General features: G+C 53.6%; 5 protein-coding genes across 5 annotated transcripts; 2 read left to right on the plus strand and 3 right to left on the minus strand.

The window, feature by feature from the left end:
• Window positions 1-330: 330 nt before the first annotated feature.
• Window positions 331-1,347, plus strand: PDR16 (Phosphatidylinositol transfer protein (PITP); the record flags this gene model as incomplete). The annotated part of the gene is made up of 1 exon (XM_062909690.1): window positions 331-1,347. The coding sequence occupies one exon, from the start codon at window positions 331-333 to the stop codon at window positions 1,345-1,347; it is 1,017 nt and encodes a 338-aa protein (XP_062768500.1).
• Window positions 1,348-1,851: 504 nt separating this feature from the next.
• QC763_206440 (uncharacterized protein) lies at window positions 1,852-2,949 on the plus strand (the record flags this gene model as incomplete). Its single annotated transcript, XM_062909691.1, has 1 exon — window positions 1,852-2,949. The coding sequence occupies one exon, from the start codon at window positions 1,852-1,854 to the stop codon at window positions 2,947-2,949; it is 1,098 nt and encodes a 365-aa protein (XP_062768501.1).
• Window positions 2,950-4,501: 1,552 nt separating this feature from the next.
• Window positions 4,502-9,475, minus strand: DNF3 (drs2 neo1 protein; the record flags this gene model as incomplete). The annotated part of the gene is made up of 1 exon (XM_062909692.1): window positions 4,502-9,475. The coding sequence occupies one exon, from the start codon at window positions 9,473-9,475 to the stop codon at window positions 4,502-4,504; it is 4,974 nt and encodes a 1,657-aa protein (XP_062768502.1).
• Window positions 9,476-11,382: 1,907 nt separating this feature from the next.
• On the minus strand, window positions 11,383-15,188 carry TRF2 (Transcription elongation factor SPT4). The gene is made up of 3 exons (XM_062909693.1): window positions 13,868-15,188; window positions 13,603-13,811; window positions 11,383-13,544 (listed from the first exon to the last, which is right to left on the minus strand). The coding sequence occupies exons 1-3, from the start codon at window positions 14,218-14,220 to the stop codon at window positions 12,277-12,279; spliced, it is 1,830 nt and encodes a 609-aa protein (XP_062768503.1). The 5' UTR covers window positions 14,221-15,188; the 3' UTR covers window positions 11,383-12,276.
• A 3,913-nt stretch (window positions 15,189-19,101) lies between these two features.
• On the minus strand, window positions 19,102-20,562 carry QC763_206470 (uncharacterized protein). Its single transcript, XM_062909694.1, has 2 exons — window positions 20,301-20,562; window positions 19,102-20,153 (listed from the first exon to the last, which is right to left on the minus strand). Exons 1-2 carry the CDS (start codon window positions 20,419-20,421, stop codon window positions 19,252-19,254), a joined length of 1,023 nt encoding a protein of 340 aa, XP_062768504.1. The 5' UTR covers window positions 20,422-20,562; the 3' UTR covers window positions 19,102-19,251.
• Window positions 20,563-20,732: the final 170 nt, after the last annotated feature.

The raw sequence follows: 20,732 nt of genomic DNA on the forward strand, positions 1-20,732 counted from the left end.
GGGAGCGGTGGACATTGATTTCTGGCTGGGTTTCCCTATCAACCAACTGTTTCGTTGCCCTCTCTCTTGTTTCTTTTCCTTTGCTCTTCAGAACTTGCCTGGCTTTTCTTCTGCAGCTCCAGTTATTGCAATCTCGTCTGTCTCTTTATAGACCTATCCTGCCAACTTTGCTGCCCATACGAGGCACACGGAGTAACGGCGTCTTGGTTGACCGATAGGTAATTGTTTGTTAAATTGAGGCCCCACCCCTTGCCAACTACTTATACCTCTTGCTAACCTCTTTTCAGAGTCTTTGGGCATTCATCTCAACAACCCTTCTAAGACATCAACATGGCTGAGGTTCTCAAACTACCATTGCCCTTTCCCATTGCTGGCAGCCAGCCCAAACCACGCCCTTCCTTGGACGCCGAGCAGCAAAAGAAGTATGACTGGCTTCTCGAGCGAGTGAAGGGCTGGACAGAGATCCCCTCCACTAGCAAGGCTGGCCCTCCCACCGATAGCGAGAAGTTCTGGCTGACTAAGGAATGCCTGCTTCGCTATCTGAGGGCTACCAAGTGGAATCAGCAGGAAGCCGAGAAGCGTCTGCTCAAGACCCTCACCTGGAGGAGAGAGTATGGAGTGGAGGACTTGACGGCCGACCATATTTCCCCCGAAAACGAGACCGGCAAGCAGATCCTCTTGGGCTACGACAAGGAAGGCCGTCCCTGCCACTACCTCAACCCAGGCCGTCAGAACACCGAGGCCTCCCCTCGTCAGGTCCAACATCTCGTCTTTATGGTGGAGCGCGTTATCGACATCATGCCACCCGGGCAAGAAACCTTGGCGCTCTTGATCAACTTCAAGCAGAGCAAATCCCGGTCCAACACATCACCTGGTATCGGTCTGGCACGCGAGGTCCTCGACATTCTTCAGAATCACTACCCCGAAAGATTGGGCAAGGCGCTTATCATCAACATGCCCTGGGTAGTGACTGCCTTTTTCAAGCTCATCACACCGTTCATCGACCCTCACACACGCGAGAAGCTCGCGTTCAATGAAGACATGAGCAAGTACGTACCGACGGAGCAAATGTGGTCCGAGTTCAGCAGCGGCAAGCTCGCTTTCGAGTACGATCACAGTCAATACTGGCCAGCTCTGCAGGAACTTTGCAACAGAAGACGGGAGGCTAGGTGGCAACAGTGGGTTTCTGGTGGGAAGCAAATTGGCGAGTCGGAGGACTACCTGGCTGGTGCGACTGCGGCTGCAGTTGGCTCTGCGACAGAAAAGACTGCCACTGTACCTGCGGTTGAGGGCAAGACGGCCGAGATCACAGCATCGGAAGCTGCCCCGGCTGTGCCCGCAAACTAGGTGCGCGGTGTCAGAGCACGTGTATAGCCCTTCTTGTGTCTTCCTGGAGCTGCAGTTTAATACCCTTACGTAGTCTAATGCTTCTTTTGGCCTTTCACATGTCTTGATACCGGTGTCCAGCTCGGTGACTCTGAGCAAGGCGCCACATTCTTTGTTTGGTTGGCAGCATTGGTCAGCTAAACGAGCCTGGGTAGCGGGCAGCGGGAGGATTACGCGGCTGGCAGCGCATGGCTTCGGAGACATACGACAGCACAATTGGTCTGCATGGTTTCCATCTGGTCAGTACTTTCGAAAAGATAAGACCAAAGACGACACTTTATTCACCTATATATCGGCAGTGTAACCCGTCTCGGTGGTCGTTCATTAGCTTACCCTCAATGGCCAACATCAGCCTCTCATCGATTTACGTACATTCTTCGACCACCAGCCGACGCTTGAAAGCCACAGCGGCCGGATTCGCTAATCAAACAAACACCCTTCAAATCCCAAAGCTCAGCCATCACAATGTCAACATCACCCCCAAAAACAACCGAAGCCTGGACTTACACCTCCCCCTCAACCCCCCGCACAGCCCTCACCCTCACCACCTCCCACCCTCTCACCTTCCCTCCCTCCAACTCATCAGAAGAAACCCTCCTCATCTCCGTCTCCCACGCAGCCCTCAACCCAGGCGACATAGTCAGCCTAACCGCCATGCCTTTCTTCCTGCACTCCACCCCCTCCGCCGTCCCAGCCTTTGACTTTTGCGGCACCGTCCTCCAGTCCCACAACCAGGCAAGATTCTCCCCGGGGGACAATGTAATCTGCTTCCCACCCCTCCCCCACATGCTCAAGACAGGAATCGGCGGTCTCCAGAAGATTGTCCCCATCCCGGCAAAATACTGCGTCAGACTCCCCCAAGGAAAGAAACTCATCGACGGGGCGGGGTTGATGCTTGCCGGTTGCACCGCCTTGCTTCAAGTCCGTCAGGCGGGGGTAAAAAAGGGGGATAGAATCCTTGTTGTTGGGGCTAGCGGTGGGGTTGGGAGCGCGGCGGTGCAGATTGTTCGTGATGTTGTTGGGCTGGGGGGGTATATCGCTGGTGTTTGCTCTGGTCGGAATGAGGGGTTGGTTAGGTCGCTGGGGGCGGATGAGGTGGTGGATTATACGCTTCACAGGGACCTGCCTGGGTATTTAACAGAGAGGTTTGGTGGGGAGGGGAGGCGGTTTGATCATGTTATTGATGGGTATGGGAATCAGGAGTTGTATAAATCTTGTGCTGGGTTTTTGAAGGAGGGGGGGGTTTATGATGCGGCTAGTATACACTACGCTTCGTATAGGTTGTGGGATTTGCTGGGGTCGGTGGTGATGATTGGGTTGAATATACTCTGGCCGAGGGCGCAGTGGTTGGGGGGGACGGGGAGGAGGTTCAAGATTTGTAGTTTGGGTGATCCGGGGTTGGAGATGATGGAGTTGTTGGCGGGGATGCTTGGGGATGGGAAGGTGAGGGTGGTGAGGGATAGTGTTTGGGGGTGGAGGGAGGTGAAGGAAGGGTTTGATGTGCTGATGGGGGGGCATGCGGCTGGGAAGGTGGTCATTAGGGTGGGAGAGGGGGAGGAGTGAGTTGGGTGGTGGTGTAAGATGTATGTGAGTTTGTGTAGTGGAAATACTTGAAATACCCTGCTCTTGGAGGACATACCTAGATAATGGTGATGAACAAACCCTTCCCTCATTTTGACTGTGCAAAACTTGATGTCAGGTGAGACAGATGCAGTACTCTGGGTCCTTGGATGTAGTTGCAAACCGTTCTGTAGGCCTCAGCGCATGCTGAGATATGCCCTTGATAGGTATCTACCTGGCTACGTCGTAGACAAAATAATACCTACTTTAAATCAGTCAAACGTGTCACAGCCGTAAACCTACATCTCTTTAAAGGGAAATGGGTCTCTTGTATATATCACAAGGTCTATTGACCATCTTTCGAGGCCTACTCACCATCCTAGGAGGCCTATTGGCTACCTAGGTATTAATTAACGGATACCGGCATCGTGATTGGCCCCCTCACCCCTTTCCGAGGCTGCAAACGAGGCCATCAGTACCCGATGTCTCTTCACCAACACAACCTCTATTCTCATGTCACGACGCTTCTTTTTTCCAGAATTCTTCCATCCTCACCGCGTCCCTCCTCTTGAATAAAGTATTGAGACAGACTATCCTCAGCTACACACTACCCAGCATCATGAACACCATCCTGTGTGACTGCGGCAGGCGCGTAGCCAACTCCCAAGCCCTCAAACAACACAAACTCGACTCCCCAAGACACAACACAACTTCGTGCGAATGCGGTGCTCGCTTCGTCACACCCGAAGCCCGCGATCAACACCTCCGAGATTCCCCGCTACACACACAGAAAGACCATCCTCAAAGCACAACTCAGAGCCCACACAACAACAACAACAACAACAACAACAACAAGACCTCTGTTCAGAGTACCCCAAACATCCCAGCAGAAACCACCACAGTCCCTGCCGAGCCCAAACCTCTGACTGAAGCCAAGACTGAAAAGCCCAACTTCCAATGCTGCGGTAAAAAGTTCAAGACCAAAAAAGACGTGCTCCAACACCAAGCAGACTCGCCAAACCATCACGGTGAAAGCCCAAAGAAAGCTCCAAGAAAGAGAAGAAGCGGCGATCGAGTCTGGGCCGCACCACAGACATCGAGCTACAGATTCCAGTTTCCAGAGTCAGACATGGAGTACGGTGCTTGCGACAAGGACTGCGGCTGGTGCGGGAACTGCATGAGAGGCCTTGACATCTGATAATAACAATGATGCTTATTCGGTTGCAAAGTGTGTGTGTACATGCGACACTACACCAGTTTTTGCCTCCCATCCCTGGGGCCCCTTAAATACAGCAATATGTCCTCCTTCTCTATACATCTCTGCCAAAAGAACAAAAGCTTGCGCTTCCAACATGCATCAAAATGGTGGTATAGAACGCCCAAAAACACCCAAATGTTTCCCTTGAGAATGCAGCACCACAAAAAAAAGAAAAGAAACGACCCAGTTGGGAATTTTCTAACCAACCACCCCCTCCCACTCCCCACACCAACCAAACATTACTTTTCATACCCCATATATACACCCTCACCCCTCATCACTCATCATTTCCCCCTTTCACTTCTTCACCCCCTGTTGCCGCTCCTGCTTACTCATAAACTCATCAATCGGATTCTCCCTCTCCTCCACCGGCGGCGTAAACTGCCTACTCAACCGGCTCATGCTCGCCCTCCCAAACTCCGCCGAAGCCATCTTCCTCACCCCCGGCGGCCTTTGCTGCCCATTACCCCCCCTCCAACCAGGCGTCAACCCCCCCCCAACACCACCACCACCGCTCTCCAACCCCGGCCCAGGCGAACTCGCGCTCGTCACAGTCTTCAAGCTCGCCACATCCCCAAACCCAGGCTTCCTCCCTTCCCTCTCATCATCCCCCTCCTCCGCGTTCCCCCCAACCACAACCGTGCAACTCTCCCCCTTCTCCAACCGATTAGCGTGCATCCCCAACACCTCCATCACACCCTCCATCGCCTCCATCTCCTGCGCCAGATCCTGATCCGTCGGCCAAAATGTCCTCTTCACCGCCGCAACCCCCAGCTCAAAAACGCATAGCGCAGACAGAGCAAGAAAGTGAACAATCCACCAGTACCCCTCCTTTCCGTACCCCGTCAAGAAGTTATCACCGACAATGTAAGGACCGAGCGACGGCTTAAAGATAACCGCCAACAAGATGTTCCACAGCCACCACCCAAAGATGGAGAGAAACAACCCGACAAAGATTATTACGTTCCTGTTCCTCACTCGCAAAAAGAGCTTGAGGTTGATAAACACCACCGCCAGGGAGAAAGCCAGCGTGCCGACCGAGTAGAGGTCTGTCTCGACTGGGTAGGGCGCGAGAGTATAGAGGTAGTAAACGCAGTTGAAGATGATGACTGATTCCGTTATTCCCAACACCATCCAGTACAGCCAGAGCTTGAAATTGAAACCCTGAGATTTCTGACCAAAGGAGTAGAGTTCTGGAACGGCCAACAGGGTTTCAGCCGAGAGGTCCGTTTCGAGAATGCCGGGGAGGATGACGCAGAGAGAGGTGAACAGTGTGTTGAAGACGGCGAGGGAGGTGGACTCGAAGATGGAGGTGCCGGTATAGCCGTTGTAGTGCTGGTATTGAGCCTGGATGAGGTAAAAGACGATTTCTTTCCAAAAGGTGGCCAAAATGTACTTTCCCGTGCGGGCGTAGCACCAGCGGCCGTGGACAAACAGCAGGCGTGACAAGAAGCGGAATTGGCCAATCGAGTAATCAGAGATGCGGGCGGCTTGGGTACCTTCGCGGCCGTTGATGCCGATGCCGAGATGGGCGCATTGAAGCATGGCCACGTCATTGGCGCCGTCTCCGATGGCGAGGGTCACTGCTGAGGGAACTTGGCGGCGAATGCATTTGACCAGATTAGCTTTCTGAGAGGGTGAGGCGCGGCAGCAGATGACCGAGTCTACGCGGGCAACAAGGTCGAAGAAGAGCAGACGAAGTTGGGGGTCGTCGTCGACTATGGTCAAGGTCTGTCCATCAATGACCACCACTGAATGAGGAGCCATGCCTCGACTGACATCAGTCAAAGTAGCATTAATACGGTCCTGCAGGTCGCCATGGCTGACGTCGAGAATGTAAACCTCAGAGAAGGGCTTGCAAATTCTGGCCGAGTGGGCAATGTTGATGGCAGTCTCGCGCTTGTCACCAGTCAACATCCAGACTTTGATGTTGGCTCGGCGGAGCTTGTCGATAGTCTCGGGGACACCCTGCTGGAGCTTGTCTTCAATCGCGGTCGCACCGGCCAGCTCGTAATCCTGCTCGATAATCTCGGCGGCATTCTCGATTTGTTCCTGGCGATTGACAAGACTGGTGGTAGCCTCGAGATAGATCTCTTTCCACGCCTTGTACTCATCCTCTTCCAAGTAGCGGTAAGAGTACATCAGGGTCCGCAGGCCTTCGGTAGCAAAGTCATCAACATGCTGAAAGCACCGCTCAAAAACGGCACCCTCGTTCACAGCAAGTTGCTCGTCGACCATCCCATCCAAAGGATCAAACGCAGCTAACCGAGCAAGCTCCAAAGACCTGTTTCGCGCCATGGACTGGCGCGGAGTCTGATAGGCCTCTTCATTACCCGGCGCATCCAAGCCATCAGCTTCACGCCGAGCAAGCCAGTTGTCAAGACCTTCAGAAACCATCGACTTTCGCCAACTGCTCTTCCTGTCCAAGGCAAGCGATCTCCGCATGAGATCCATGCTGCGACGCTGTGCCGCTGCCGGGGTCTGCAAACTAGCACGTCGCTGAAAAGCCTTCTCTTGCTCGACACTCTTTCGCATGCTGGCCCTGCGCTCAACAGCAGTAGCAGTCTGCATAGCAAGAGTCCTCTGCTTCAGCCGAGGCAGGATCACACTGTCGGCACCCTTGGTAAAGACACAAATCCTGCCATCCGGCATGCGAAGAACAATCGACATGCGCTTCCGCTTGCTGCTGAACTCAATCACGTCCAGGATCTGGCAAGTCTCTTCAGTGTCCGCGCCAGTCCCGTGCTCCATTCTAACAGTGACAGATTCCGTGGTTCTTTTGACGACAATGTATCCAAGCTGTGCAGCAGCCCTCACCAAAGCCAACTCGTCGGGAGACGCAGCCTGATAATCAATCTTGCCGTTCTCGTCCTCCTCGGGAAGACAAGTGTGGCAAAGAGCCAAACAAAGGATGAACTGCCGGGCTTGGCGGGAAAAGGGCGTGTTGGGCTTCTTCTGAATGTAGTCAATCATCTCGTCCGTCCTCAGCTCAGGCTGAGCATTTGTCGGGCGAACAGACGACTTCCAACCAGAAAAGGAAGGCCGCTGGGACATGGAGGGTCGTCCAGATATGGAAGGGCGGCCGCCTTCAGGAGCAACATAGGACACGTCCATGTCGTGCAGCCATGCTGTGCCCGCCACACTCATCTTGCGGAACTGCATCAGATTCTCAGTCAGAGTGCCCGTCTTGTCGGAAAAGACATAGCCCACACACCCCAGATCTTCCAAAATGGTCGTGGTGTTGAATTTCGCGGGTGTGTCGTTGACCTCGTCGTACATCTCAACATCATGAAGCAGCAGAAGCTGACCCAGCTTCACCAACTCCAGCGAGACGTACATCGACAGCGGAATCAACGTGTTGAGCGCAATCAGCATCGAGATGAAGACGTGGCTCAGCTGAACTGTCTCTCCGGAGAGATAGAAAGCCCTCCACTCCTCGTCCCTCCTCCACATGGTATACCCAGCCGTCAGACCGCCCGCAAGAACAAAAACAAAGACCACCAAAAGCAGCACAATCCGATTCAACGACCGCTGCATCTTTGGCGCCTTCGCCCTAACATTCTTGTTGGCGTTCATCCTAATCTTGCACTCCTCCCCGGTATTAATCACCAGCCCCGTCGCCTCTTTGGTATTCCTGAGCGTCGAACCCCTATACACAACCTCATTCAACGTCAACGGCCTCGTCTCCCCACCCACCGTCACCCTCCCCTCATAATTATAAAGGTCAATGTTCGGATCCTCCGACACGACCTCGGCCTCCACCGCGCCCATCCCCGCCACCGAAGCGCAATGCTTCGCCAGCAACGGGCTCGCCTGCTTGCTCTTCAAGTTCGTCTCCCCATCCAACGCCATGGTCTCAATATACGCAATCCCGTTCTCGTTCGTCGCATGCAAAAGCACAATATCCGCCGGCACCGCATCATCCCTCTCCAACCGAATCACATCTCCCACCCTGATATCCTGCCACTCCGTCCTCACCCACTGACTCGGCTTCTCCTCCACCACCCCCCCTTCACTCTCCGTCCCCTTCAGCTCAAGCACAGTCATCTCCCCCTCCTTCCCCTCCGTCTTCTTGCCCCTCCTAACCAAACCGCCCGGTAATCTCCCCTTCCTCCCTTGCCCTCCCCCAGCCGCCGCCTCGGGATCCAAGACCCAAGCCCCGCTCCTATTCTCCCTCACGTCAAGCTTGTACCTCCTATAATCATCCCACCCTTCCTTCGCCATGCTCAAAGCCACAAAAGCCAACAACGGCCCAATAGTCGTGTACGTCCCCGTCGTCGACAGACCCGGCACCATCTGCAGAGTACCAATCACCAAAAAGTAGAAGTTCGCCAGCTTCTTAAACTGGAAAAACAACTGCTTCGGCAAGAAGCTCCAAATGGTGTACCTGCTCGATCTAATCGCGTTGGACACATATGGCTTCCCCGTTCTCTCATCCTTGAACGGTTTCCTCCTTGCTCTTCCCGGGGACAGCAAAATGTGGCGACCGTCTTTGCTCGGAGGGATAGGTTTCTGGCGGAGGAGGGTTTCGAGGACGTATTTCTTGTAATAAGGGGCTGCGAATTTTTTGAACGAGTGCCATTGTTTACGGGTTGTTTGTCGGTGGCGGGCTTTTTGGCGGGAGAGCCAGTTTAAAGGGACGGAAGTGTAGCTTGTTCGGGGTTCTCCGTCGTCGTCGTCGTCGTCGTCGGGTGTGGCTGAGGTTGCGGGAGCCATATTGTTCGAGGTGTTGTTGTTGTTATCGTCGTTGTTGTTGCTGTTGTCCAAGGCCAGCTGCTGGACGTCGGTGTTGCGCCTTTCGTCAAATGTTTGGCGGGGGCGGGTGAGGGAGATCCTTGACTCTTCTATGCGCGAGACGGTAGGGGCTCGGTAGGCACTTTGGGAGCTGGTGGAGATTCGCCCTGGTGGTAGCGGAGGGGAGAGGGTGCTGTTTTCCTGCGCGAGCTGTGTTGGTGACGGGCCGAGTTGTTGCGATGATTCGATTTTGTACAGTCCTGTTCTGACTCTAAGCGCTGGTGGCGGTCGTCGTGAACTGCTGCTGTCCAAGGAGTGACGAGCTCGAGGAAGACCACTGGCGAGAGTTGGGGGCGAGCTCAGGGATGGTCTCGTGGGCGTGTTTGTACCGCTGCGAGAAGACGGCTCGCGAGGCTCTGGCAGGGAGATTTGCGGGACACTGGGCGAAGTAGGCGCGGGTTGCGAGGTCTGTAACTCGATTTGCTCAAGCCTCGTCCTGAGCGCCTCTGCGGCGTCATGGTGGCTCCCTGGCGCCATGCCACCGAAATAGTGCTAGAGCTGACGAACGACCTGCGCGCGCAAAAGACAAAGGGCTCGGTGGAACAAAGGGATTGGGGGAGGATGAGGTGGGTGGGATGGGGGCGTGTCAAGGTGCGGCTGGCATGACCCGATTGGTGGTGTCCTTGCTTGTCTAGGACAAAGGGAGGTGGGAGGATGCTGTGGTATGGCAAGGAAAAACGTGTTGCAAGCAGTGAGGCCAAAAAGAGAAAAGAGAGCAAGTGTGACGCTCGGTAGAAAGCTGGGAACACCTCGATGTATGCTTGGCGGCTGAAATGCTTGAAGTCCGATATGCAAGGATCCCGGCTGCTTCTGTCAGTCCCACGTTTGTCGCAACCCCCCCTGCGCTGCGCGCGCGTGTGCCGAGTTTTGTGTTGTGGCTGTGATAATCAGATGGGTCCAGAAGTCAACTCAGAACAAGACAAAGCCCGATCCTAGAATCCACAGCCTGACGTTCTCGCCGTCTGTCGTAGTGATAATGTTGAGAAAGTGTTGCAAAAAACTGTCTACAAGAACAGGTGGCCTGTGCAAGTGATTGGATAGGAATGCAACCGGCCGGAAACAAGTCCTCGACACAACACCATTCATCAAATCAAGGAAAAAAAAGTTGGCAAGTCCAGACATCGCCGAGGTCCTCTTCCAAGTCCGCACCGCAACAAGAAACCCCACTAGACCATCGTCCGCGCAACACTCATATCCACCATCCGGCCAGCTCGCCATCATCGTCCGGCCCCGTTCTGTTATCAATCGCTCTCCTCTGTTCCACCCCGTCCGGCCTTTTCTAAAACCCCGTCTCTCCTATCCAGCATATGCAAAGAAAGTCTACTACACGGTTCCAACCCCACCGCTCATTCTGGGAATACACCTCCGGTTAAACCTCTTGGCTGATCCGTACACACAACACAAAGTGGCACCCCCCATGGCACCCCCAGCCCCGGTATCCATTCACCGCATTCGAGTTGCCTGTTTGAGCTCCCGTATAAAACCACCACCTGACCCCAACAACGCCACACCACATCTTGGATTACGGTGTGTGGTGCGTGTGGTGTGTGTAGTGTGGACCCCTATCCTCTTCTTCCAAGTCTGAAGTTGCAACGAGTGACAGACACCACCTGTCATATCAACGACATGCAATCGTGTCCATGGCTCTGGAACCTTAAAAGATGACAGGTTTGACAGGTTTGACAGTAACAAATTTAAACCTCCCGGCTGTGCATTCACTCACTCCCAATCTAGTACCCATTGCTAAATCCAACCTGACATCCATCAAACCTGTCAGAGACCGGCCTAGAACCCAACCCTATATAGTACCTTACCTACATAGCAGCGGCAGGCAAAAAAAAACTAAAAAATGACCTTACATCAGATCTCACACTTCATGCAAAGGGGGGCACAGTGTCTCCCCTCCCCTTTCCATCCGGCCTCCAACAGCTCTGCTGTGCCCCAAATTATGCAACCGAGAAAGCTTGTCCAGCATTAATCATCACCACCATCTTTTCCCTTTCCCTCTCCCTTTCCACCAGGCAAAAAGACATCACCAGCTGGCTGGCGACACGCGAATGCAACGGCGCGATTTTATTTCTTGGGCCCTCCATCCTCTCCCGTTGTTCCAGAGCCAGCGCATGCGCAACTCATCCGGGCGGCTCGCTGCAGGTCATCTGCATCTCGTTCCGTCTCCTCCGGGCACTGCTTGGACTCGAGGGATGGGAGCTTCCGTGGTAGGGCCTTCACGAAGCTTACCCTCCTCCCCAACTAACCCCACATTTATCAGCCCTATCCACTGCTGTCAAAGCGTAGCCTTCATCACGTAATGCCGTTCCTATCTATCTAGTAATCGTGAGATCTTGTTAGGCCTATGATCCATTCACATGGAAAGAGCACAAAGTCAGTGGTATTGTGTTTTCAATTAGGATCCTGCCGTGAAGTCATAACCTAACACCCCACAGCACCAAAATAGCAGCTGAATAGCAACAAAGTGGCGAGTCCATTCCTATATGTATGCACACCACTCCGGGAATCCTCTCTCTCTCTCTCTCTCTCTCTCTCCATCCATCGAGACTTCTTTCACCCCTTTCCTCCTCTCCCTTCAGTCCCCGGCCCGGCCTCTGGTCCTGCTCTGTCTCTTTTCCTCTCCTGATCCCGCCATTTTGCTATCGGCGCCTTCCCAAATCAACTCCCTGTTCCCGAATCCGCCTTCCCAGTTATACGCAGCGCAAGAAAAAGCCCCAGTATTAGAACCTCGGTACCAGATAAATCAGCCTCCTGGGCCTCGCCATTCATCGCTTTTCTCGGAGCCCACCAGGTTGTTTTCCTGGCAGACCACGAGCTCAAAGAAAACAAGAAAATATCGGAATAAATAACGAAAAAGGGAATAGTTATTAAAGCCTTTCCCAGGACCGCTGCAAGCCACAAAAGTCCTCGGAGTATCGAAATTTGATGGACGAAGAAAATAATCCGCAAATCAACATGACGAAAACGCAACGAAGTGGGATGCCAAACGAGATGTGAAAAAGTCCGGAACCGCTGTGCCAGACGAGCACGAAGAGTGGGTATCGTCATGCAAAGTCGTGGCTAAATGATGAAATGGGACAAGAATGAAATTCAAAATAGATTTCGATGGTGGGGGGTCGAGTTTGGCAGTGTAGATCGGAGATGAGCGAAATATGTCGTGAACTTTTGGTGTGTTGGAGGCTAGGGAAGATAACCACGAAAGCTCCCTGGTATGTACAACGAAAATCCTCTCAAAACGCCGCAGAAAAAGCCGAACCGAAAACCGTTTCCTATTGGGCCTGGACGCTTTCTGGCGACAGAGAAGCCGGATCCACGTCGTAATGTTTGAGATCCATGTACTGGTTCAGCTCTATCTCGCTCTGGCTCTGCTCCATGAAGGGCGAATGTGGGTGAAGCGGCAACGTCATGGTGTGCTTGTTGCCTGGGTACATGTCATTCATACTGCCGTCATCGGAAATGGCCGAACCATCGCACATTGGCGGCATCGACATGGGAGGAGATTCGCCGACAATGGCCGGGTCGGGATGGTTGAATGAGAGCGGTGAGATGGAAGGCGGAGGAACACCCAGGCTGGCAGGATTCACCATGGGCGAGAAAGTACCGCTATATGGCGTGAAGCTGCCAGCAGGAAGACCGTTGGGCTCTGGAGCTTGTGAGGCAAAGTAGTTGGGGCTCGAGAACTCTGATGGCGAGGGGGCTGTTGTCGCGGAGAGAGGATACTGGCGCATGTCCAGACTGCCGAAACCAGCACGGGTGTCGATCCGCAGATTTGGCCCGATGGGACCAAGCATGTTGGGCTGCTGGGGAATTGGGCTGAAGATGTGTGGATTCTGCGTGTGTGGCTGGCCCTCTGGCTGAGTGATGTGGAAGCTCGGAGGGTTTTGCAAAAGCTGCATGGTCTGGAAGTCGATGGGACCCGGCACACTGCGACTACGCTGTCTCTTGTGGCCTGGCCCACGCATCATCATGGTGTGATGTTGAGCAGCAATTCCCCACTGGGTTTCCTGGAACATGCCCACATGCGGCTGAGCAAAGTTTGGCTGAGAAGAGGGTCTGGCCTGGGGCGACACGGGGGCAGACATGGAGAGCGTGTGGAGCTGGTCAAACATCGGGGGGGGAGGAGGCGGCGCGGTATGACGGTGCATGAACGACTCCAGGCTGACCAATTTGGCCAATTGACCGCTCAAAGCCTTGGGGTTACCACCGAGGTGGTGGGTCATGCAGCGAGAAGCTTGCAGGTCTTCAGTGAAGTCATTCACCTGGATGAAGGTCGAGGTGGTCGCCGAGTCCATGTAGAAGAAGGGAGCCTCGAGCAGCTCAATCGTGATTCCAGCGTGGTGATCATCCGAGTTATTGAGGTAGATGTTCTTGATGTAGGAGAATGGGTACTCGATCTTGTAGCCAGCCTGCTCGTTGTTGATATAGTAGGTCATGGTGCACTTGTCAGGGGAGTAGAAAACGATGAGATCCATCGCATTCTGCCCAACACGGGTCCATCTTCCGATGGTGAGCGACCGGCAGTTGAGATGATGAATCACTGAAAGCAACAGTCAGCTCACGTACTTGGCTATGCCGAATTAGAAAAACAAACTTACAAACTTTGCCCTGGCCACCCTGCTCGGCGCCCATCATGCCCTGGTGTCCATAGGGGAACGGACCCGGGCGACCGAAGAAGCCAGGGATGCTCTTTCCGGATTCCATGGCTTGCATGGCAAGATATTGGCGCATAGATTCAGGAATCATGGTATCCAACTCCTCGCCGCTTTCGAGGCTCTTCTTTGCGAGCATCTTGATTTTGGCACGTCTTTGTGAGTGGTTAGCGAAGATTCGAACTATCGACAAAACACACACAAAACTTACCGGTTCTGGAACCAGATCTGAACAGACCTCTCGGTCATGTTGATTTCCTCCGCTATCCTCTCACGAACGGTAGCTGTGGGTGTGGGATTCTTGTTGAACTCAATCTCGAGCGTGGTCAATTGATCTTGAGTGGCGCGCTGTCGTTTTTGGTTCTTCTGCTGCTGGGTGAGAGTGCTCTTGCGGGGTGGGCGCCGCGAAGCGCTTTGCCCGGGCTTCGTCTCCATCTTCATATCCTTGGTGGGAGTGGTGGCATTAGATGCTGGCAATGAGGATTTGGTGGAGCATGGCGAAGTCGAGAGCTGAGGAGTGTGGAGGGTCAGGCCCTCCTCTTGCTTGACCACGTCGGTAGCCATTTCGGGCCCGGTGATCTTGCTGAGTTCTTCTTTTTGTGTTGTTTTATCGTCCAAGGGGTATCACCAATTAATAAGGGTAGATAAATGTCGCGATTAGGCAACGATCGCAGTGATGTCGTCCAAATTCAATTCCACCTAGATTGTTGCGCAGATATCACTCGGCCTAGGCGGATGTGTCGAGATGGTGCGATATTTTTCAAATCGTAGCTCGGTTGTCTGGTAGGGAGGTAGGTGTAGATTGTTGTCGCGACTCGACAAATAAATGCTGGAAAACTATGATGGGAAAAAAGCAGTTGCAAAGGAGCGTCGGTCCTGAACCAAGAAGCTGGAGCAGGAGGAGGTGGTAATAATAATATGCGATCGCGTTAGGTCGTAGGTAGTAGTAGTACTAGTCGGTCGGCGGCGATGATCAAGATCGTCGTCGGCGAGGGCGAGGGCGAGGGCTAGGGCTATGGTGTTGGGGCTGCGAAGGCAAAAATGGGACCCGGAAGGAGTGAACGGGTCGCAATACAATTGAATTAGTTTATTCTAAAGAGAGTGACTGTGGTGAGAAGCAAAGCAAGAAGTGGGGGGGGAAGGAGGGAAGGAGGAAAAGGATGGGCTGCCGAGCGAGCGACGTGGTGATGTGGACGATTGAGGTTGACGAAAAGAGAGACTGGGGAAAAAAAGAGCAGCACGGGGACATGGGGCTTCAAGAAGGAAAAGCAAAAAAGCGAGGGAACAGAGAGAGGCCCAGCGTCCCACTCCCACGCACTGGGCGGGTCTGGCGGCCCCTCGCCCGTCAAGCGCTCCCCAGAGCGACTGTCCAGCCAATCGCGGGACCCCAGGTGCAGCCGTACAGTGCGCGCGCCAACTGTGCACCCACCGCACCACGATCCAAGAGCTCACTCACACCCATCATCGGACCTGATGAGGGTGACCACACCAACAACACCCACCCACGCCGCATCCAAGTGCCAGGGCATTCTAGTGTACTACTTTCTTAGGTCCGGTATGTTTCGTTATTTTCGTTTCTCTGAATCCAAGATAACTGTTCAGTCCACAGCAAGAAAAAGCCTGCTCGTTTCTCGGGGCCAGGGCTTTTACTGTTGTATGTATGCAGAGCAGTGAAACACGTGCGACACGACTTGGACCAGCTTCTCCGCGTTCCCCCATCCGTACCTGACGCGAAGCCAGCGGCACCCACCAGGCACTACGGATACCTCGACAGCTGACCAGCTCCGAGTGTTTGCCTCAGTGTCTAGGATTCCGTTTATCAGCCCCTTTCACCACACTCAATTCTCACTGGTTTCCTGGTCTGGGCTCTGCGAAGGGCGTTCTGGCACCCCAACATGCCCAAGTAGGCATGGCCAGCATGGTGGCCTGGTCTTAATAGGGGTCGTTCTGCCCCCCAAGTGCCCAGCAACCCGAGCCTTGATTCCGATATTCTACACTCTGGGCCGCTCCAGGCCACATCACCGCTCTGCCGGGACACTTAGGATGAGCTCCCTCTGCCTCCCACGCAAGGGACAAATCGAGAGCTGTGTGTGCTTGCTGCCGTTCGTCACACAGCGATCCGCAGACACGACTCGAGTCACCAAACACTGCAACCCGATGTGAAGCTCGTGAACCACAGCCCCGCCAGTCCCTTGCTGCTGCCCACAGTTTGGCGGGTCCTGCGGGTGTTGGTGCGTGGCCAGAGCATTTCTCAACGGCGCACTCTGACCACCTCTCACCACGCTTGTCCTCTTTGGTCTCTACCCGACAAAGAGTTCACGACTCCATGAACAACACAACTTTCGCTGGAATACCGGGCTCAGGGCCATTGTTGGTTGCCGATATCTTCTTTGAGGTCCCAGAAACATCATCCTCGACTGAGAGACCCATTTCAAGACAACATGCTGGAAATCTGTCGGTGTTCACTTCAAAAGGTTCGGCGCAACAGGTGGACCAATCACAACCTTTCTGTTCCACACTTGCAGTTGGGGGTTAGGAAAAGGGGAAACAGCAGTGACCAGCACCACGCCAAGTCGCGATCCCGTACACAGTGCGTCTGTCGGGCAGCGAGCAGCAGCGCATCGTGGAGCTTTTCGGGGCCTGACCGGCCATCCGGCACTGGCCCTGGAAAGGACGGCCAAAGTCCCCGGTGGTGATCATATCAGAACCACGGAAACAAGGATCTGATAACCTCCACTAGGTACAGTTCTGATACGAATATCTATGGAGGAGCTCGACGGATAGTCCATGGCAACAGCCGTGTACAAGAGTCTCCTGTGCTTCATACTTCGACTGCCCCCCCACCTTGGTTCGGCCGGTGGTGCTTTTTTCCTGATGTTTGCAGAGCATCGCCACCGCCTGTGGCACAATGCATCTGCTGTTCCTGCAGAAGCGTAGTGTTTCCCTCGACACTGTGTGCCAACCTGCCGTGTTCCTGCGTTAGTGTTGCTGTTCCTGCGGCGCCGGCGTCAGCAGCAGCACTCCTTTTTGTGTGCAGTAGGACGGAGAATCCCACGAGTAGGTAGACGCTCGATTCGGCAGGAGTGTGGTTTGCGTTTCCCTTCGGTCGCGATGCATAGGATTGTGTGGACCATTGAGAAACAACGCACAGCAGAACACCCTCAAGCCGTACTGACGGTCCCGTTCGACCTGCCTCACGAGTTATGGACCGACCTGTAGGTACGGACATATGACCAAATCGTCTCAAACCACCGGCGTACCAGGTCTGAGATTCTGACAGTCTGGCGTCTTATCCGACAGATGACAGGTAGGTACAGTAGTTCCCCTCCCAAAGAGGGGTTTTCAAGAGGGGAACGGCGTTAGCAGCTGGCTGTCGGAATGCATGCTGTGCAGGGCTGCCTGTGGAGGATCAAAGAAAGTGACCCAGAAATAGAAAAGAAAAGAGGGAACCCCATTCCTGTCGACTCCGGCATTCGCCCACAACACCATTTCAAGCCTCTTGCTCCAACAAGCATAGATAGTCAGGGGCATGCGTACAACAACATACGGTATATACATCATCTACCCGTCAATTCTCGGCCTTGGGGAATAGCTGCTGGATCCGAGACTTTGAAGATCTGGACAGCGACACACAGACAGCAGCAAAGCAGATCCCTACGCTACGGTAGTGCACTGTGCTCACACTGTCACACTCCTTTTCTCTCAAGTCAGACGGTGTGGTTCGCCCCACTTTACCCCTGAAGATGACCAAGGATCTCTGGCCAGGGGTTCCCGACAGAACACACGTGTGGGTCAGGTCCTCCTCCCTCCCCCCATCGGACGACGGTGGCGCAATTGGTCGGCGCGTCCAAGAACCAGGCCGGCGCCTTTCCCCTTTTATGCTTCTCTCAGCAGTTGTGGCGATTTTACCCGTGAGGGAGAAAAGAAACGTTATCCCAAGCCAAGCCGCCAGACTTGCTGCCGGCTTTGGGCTTGGCGAGGAGAACAGGGCAATGGTAGGTAGCATCGTTTCGGTTTTTGCGGAGGGGTTTCTCGGCAACTCTGGAGCACGGGCTCTTCGGGGTGGTCAACTCACAACTTGTGTCTATGTACACACAGATATCATGCTCTTCATCATGTTGACATGCTTTTCTAACTCAGGATCTCTTACTCAACACACGTGGCACGCGCTTGACAACAAGATCGGTGGGCAGTCGTGAGGCTGCAGGCACAGGTTCATGCGCTGGAACCGGAGGCAGCCTGATTGGAGGAGGGTCGAAGTGTTGTTCATGCATAGGTGGTGAGAAAGGCATGGCGGCCCCCAAGAAAAATGACTGGACAAAGTCAGCCAGTTTCTTCCTTCAAGGCTTCCAAAAGTACCGATCTTTGAACAACATCTACAAGATACCACCTTGTATTGGCCGTTGAAAGTCAAGGAAGGAAGCCAGAAGGGGGGGGGGGAAGGCATCACCTGAAAAAAGTTCTGGAAACCCCGCAGTCCAATCGGCCGTGGGGGAGCTGGAGTTGTCCAAGACAGTGGCGCTCGGTGTCAGCCCTGAGGTTGGACAGCACTCTGGATTCTGCGCCGTCATTGGACGCCAAGAGACGACGCTTACAGAAATCCGGTAAGGTGTTGAGATGGTGTACATTGCCGACGGTGAGGGCTTCTTCCCTGTTGATGGTGACCACTTGTAAGTCAAACATGGTTGTGAAGCCGGCGCTTGGTTCACCGAATTCAAGCCTCTTCGACGACTACATCCCGCTCAGCACGGCAGGCTGTGCCGAAAGGCGGCTTGGACCGTCCCTCCGCCCATTGAAATCGCAGTTGACTCCGGAATCTGAAGTAAACTACTGGACGACATACCCTACCTACCCTGTCAATATCGGGAACAGGTTGTGTATGTATGGACCTACCCCAGATAACGCTCCCCTTCGATGCTGTTTTAGATTGATCTATTATTAAAAAAAAAAAAAAAAAACCGGCTCACTTCAACCTGGTTTAAGCCATCAACCACCCTCTTCCCGAACCCTACAACCCCTTCAACACCTGCCACGTCAACATCAGAATCATGCAAGTGGCAGGATAATAATAATTCTGTAACAGAACAACAGCACAGGTAACAAAAAAGGCGGATATGCACCGATCTACACTGCCATTTGATTGCTACCTTGACCTGCCATTTTTTGGAACTCTCTGACATAACCGAAGAGCGTTTTTCCCCACAAAAGGAAACATGCTGCAATAATGCCTTTCTGGCGGGCAGAAGGAGAGTGGCATTGTTCACCGTCTCGGCTTGGCCTTCTACACAGGGTTGTCTGCCCCATCAATCTGTAACGGGAGGCCCAACCTGGGATCGGAAGGTCAGTTGGATGTTTACGTGTCTTGGCGGGGATATCTCTGACAATGTATGGGGATATATATATCATATGTGGTGATGTATACAGTACCATACTGTGTTTCTTTAGGTGTGGATATTCTTTGGAAACGACATTATCCCGGTACCGGTATGACCTCAGCAAAGTCCAGTATAGATTCCGGGTCGCTATCAGTCCAAGTCGGGTCGAGGTTCAACCCTCTACTGCCCACCCCAAGACAGCTCTACCCACCGCCACAGCTCACAGCTCCCTCATAACCTCCTCCACAGCCTGCTTAGCCATCCTCTTCCTCTGCTGCTCCGGCAAACCAGCACTCATATCCCTCACAGCCCGCAACTTGACCATCATCTGCTCCAGGCTCCTGATATCATCATCCCCAATCTCTTCCTCCCCTTCCTCCTCCTTCCCTTTCCCCTCCCCCGTGGTGTCAATCTCCTCCCCAATCTGCTCCCAAATCGCCCTCTTCAACCCCTCAAAATCCTCCCTGTCATAGCCATACCCCAACCCCTTGGGGTCAAACTCTTTATCGTCATCCTCATCCCCCTCCCCAAAACCCAAACCATCCCCCTCCTCCCCTGGTGCCCCTCCCCCAGACCAATCATTAGCCTCCAACGCCTCCCTCACCCTCGCAATCCCCATCCTCTCCCCAAACTCATTCCTCTTCCCTTCCTCCTGCTCTCTGCCCTTGGTATAAGCCACAAACTCCAACCCCGCCTCGGCAGCAACATCCTCCCACTCATCCAACACGTCGTCATCCCCCATTATGGCCTGCTGGCTAACACCAATAACAAGCCCGACACCATCCCACTCCCACCCTCCCAACCCTTCCCTGACCACCTTCCCAACCTCTTTAACCAATTTTTGATGCTCTGTTACCGTTGATGTTGATATGCTGGAAGACAAAGAAGGAGAGAGCTCGACAACAATAATAACCCCCCCCAAAACCAGCAACACCTCCTTTGCCTCCTCCGACAAAAACGAACTTGACCATTCCTGCGGAGAAGAGACAAGATCAAGCCAGATGGGGACAGAGGCGGTGTAATATTGTGTGGAAAGGGGTAAAAGGTGGGTTGTTCCCGCGAGGGAGGGGGTGTTTTCATCATCGGTTGAGTCTGATGGGAGGGGGTGGGAGCCGGTGAGTTCTATAAAATGTTAATAACTGTATTGGGGAGTGAGGAGGGAGGAGGGGGTGAGATCTGATAAACAGGAAAGCATGGATTGGAAAGATATCCCCAAAGCACCCCGCAACTATGTGGTTGAGAAAGTAAGGAAATGTAAAATGAACTAACCTTTGATAACAGCACTCAACTCCCCAGCTGACTGCGCCAACGACACGGCGAGGATCCGTCTAGGGTGTGGGATTTCCTTGCCGGCTTTCTTCGCGGGGGTCTTTTCGTTTGGGGCGCTCATTTTGCCGGCGTATAGACCAAACTGTTTCCTCTATGATGCTTGGAGTAAGAACAATTTGAGCCGTGATGAGAATGAGCAAGTGAGCGAGAGAGTGGTGGTTACTGAGTGAGTGAGAGTGGCAGTTGCAAAAGGGAGCTTTGGCTCATGGTGGGGCAAGCTGAGAGCTCGCCCCGACAATGGCGGGGTAGGAAGCTCATTCTCATCTCACTGCCCGCTCATACAATGTAAGATCTCAAAACATAAAGACGACAACGAATAGTATTTACGTAGCATAATTCCTCAGTTCAATGAGAATATTTCTTCAAGTGTTC

This window comes from Podospora pseudopauciseta (assembly GCF_035222475.1).
Source record: "Podospora pseudopauciseta strain CBS 411.78 chromosome 2 map unlocalized CBS411.78m_2, whole genome shotgun sequence".
NCBI classification, from domain to species: domain Eukaryota; kingdom Fungi; phylum Ascomycota; class Sordariomycetes; order Sordariales; family Podosporaceae; genus Podospora; species Podospora pseudopauciseta.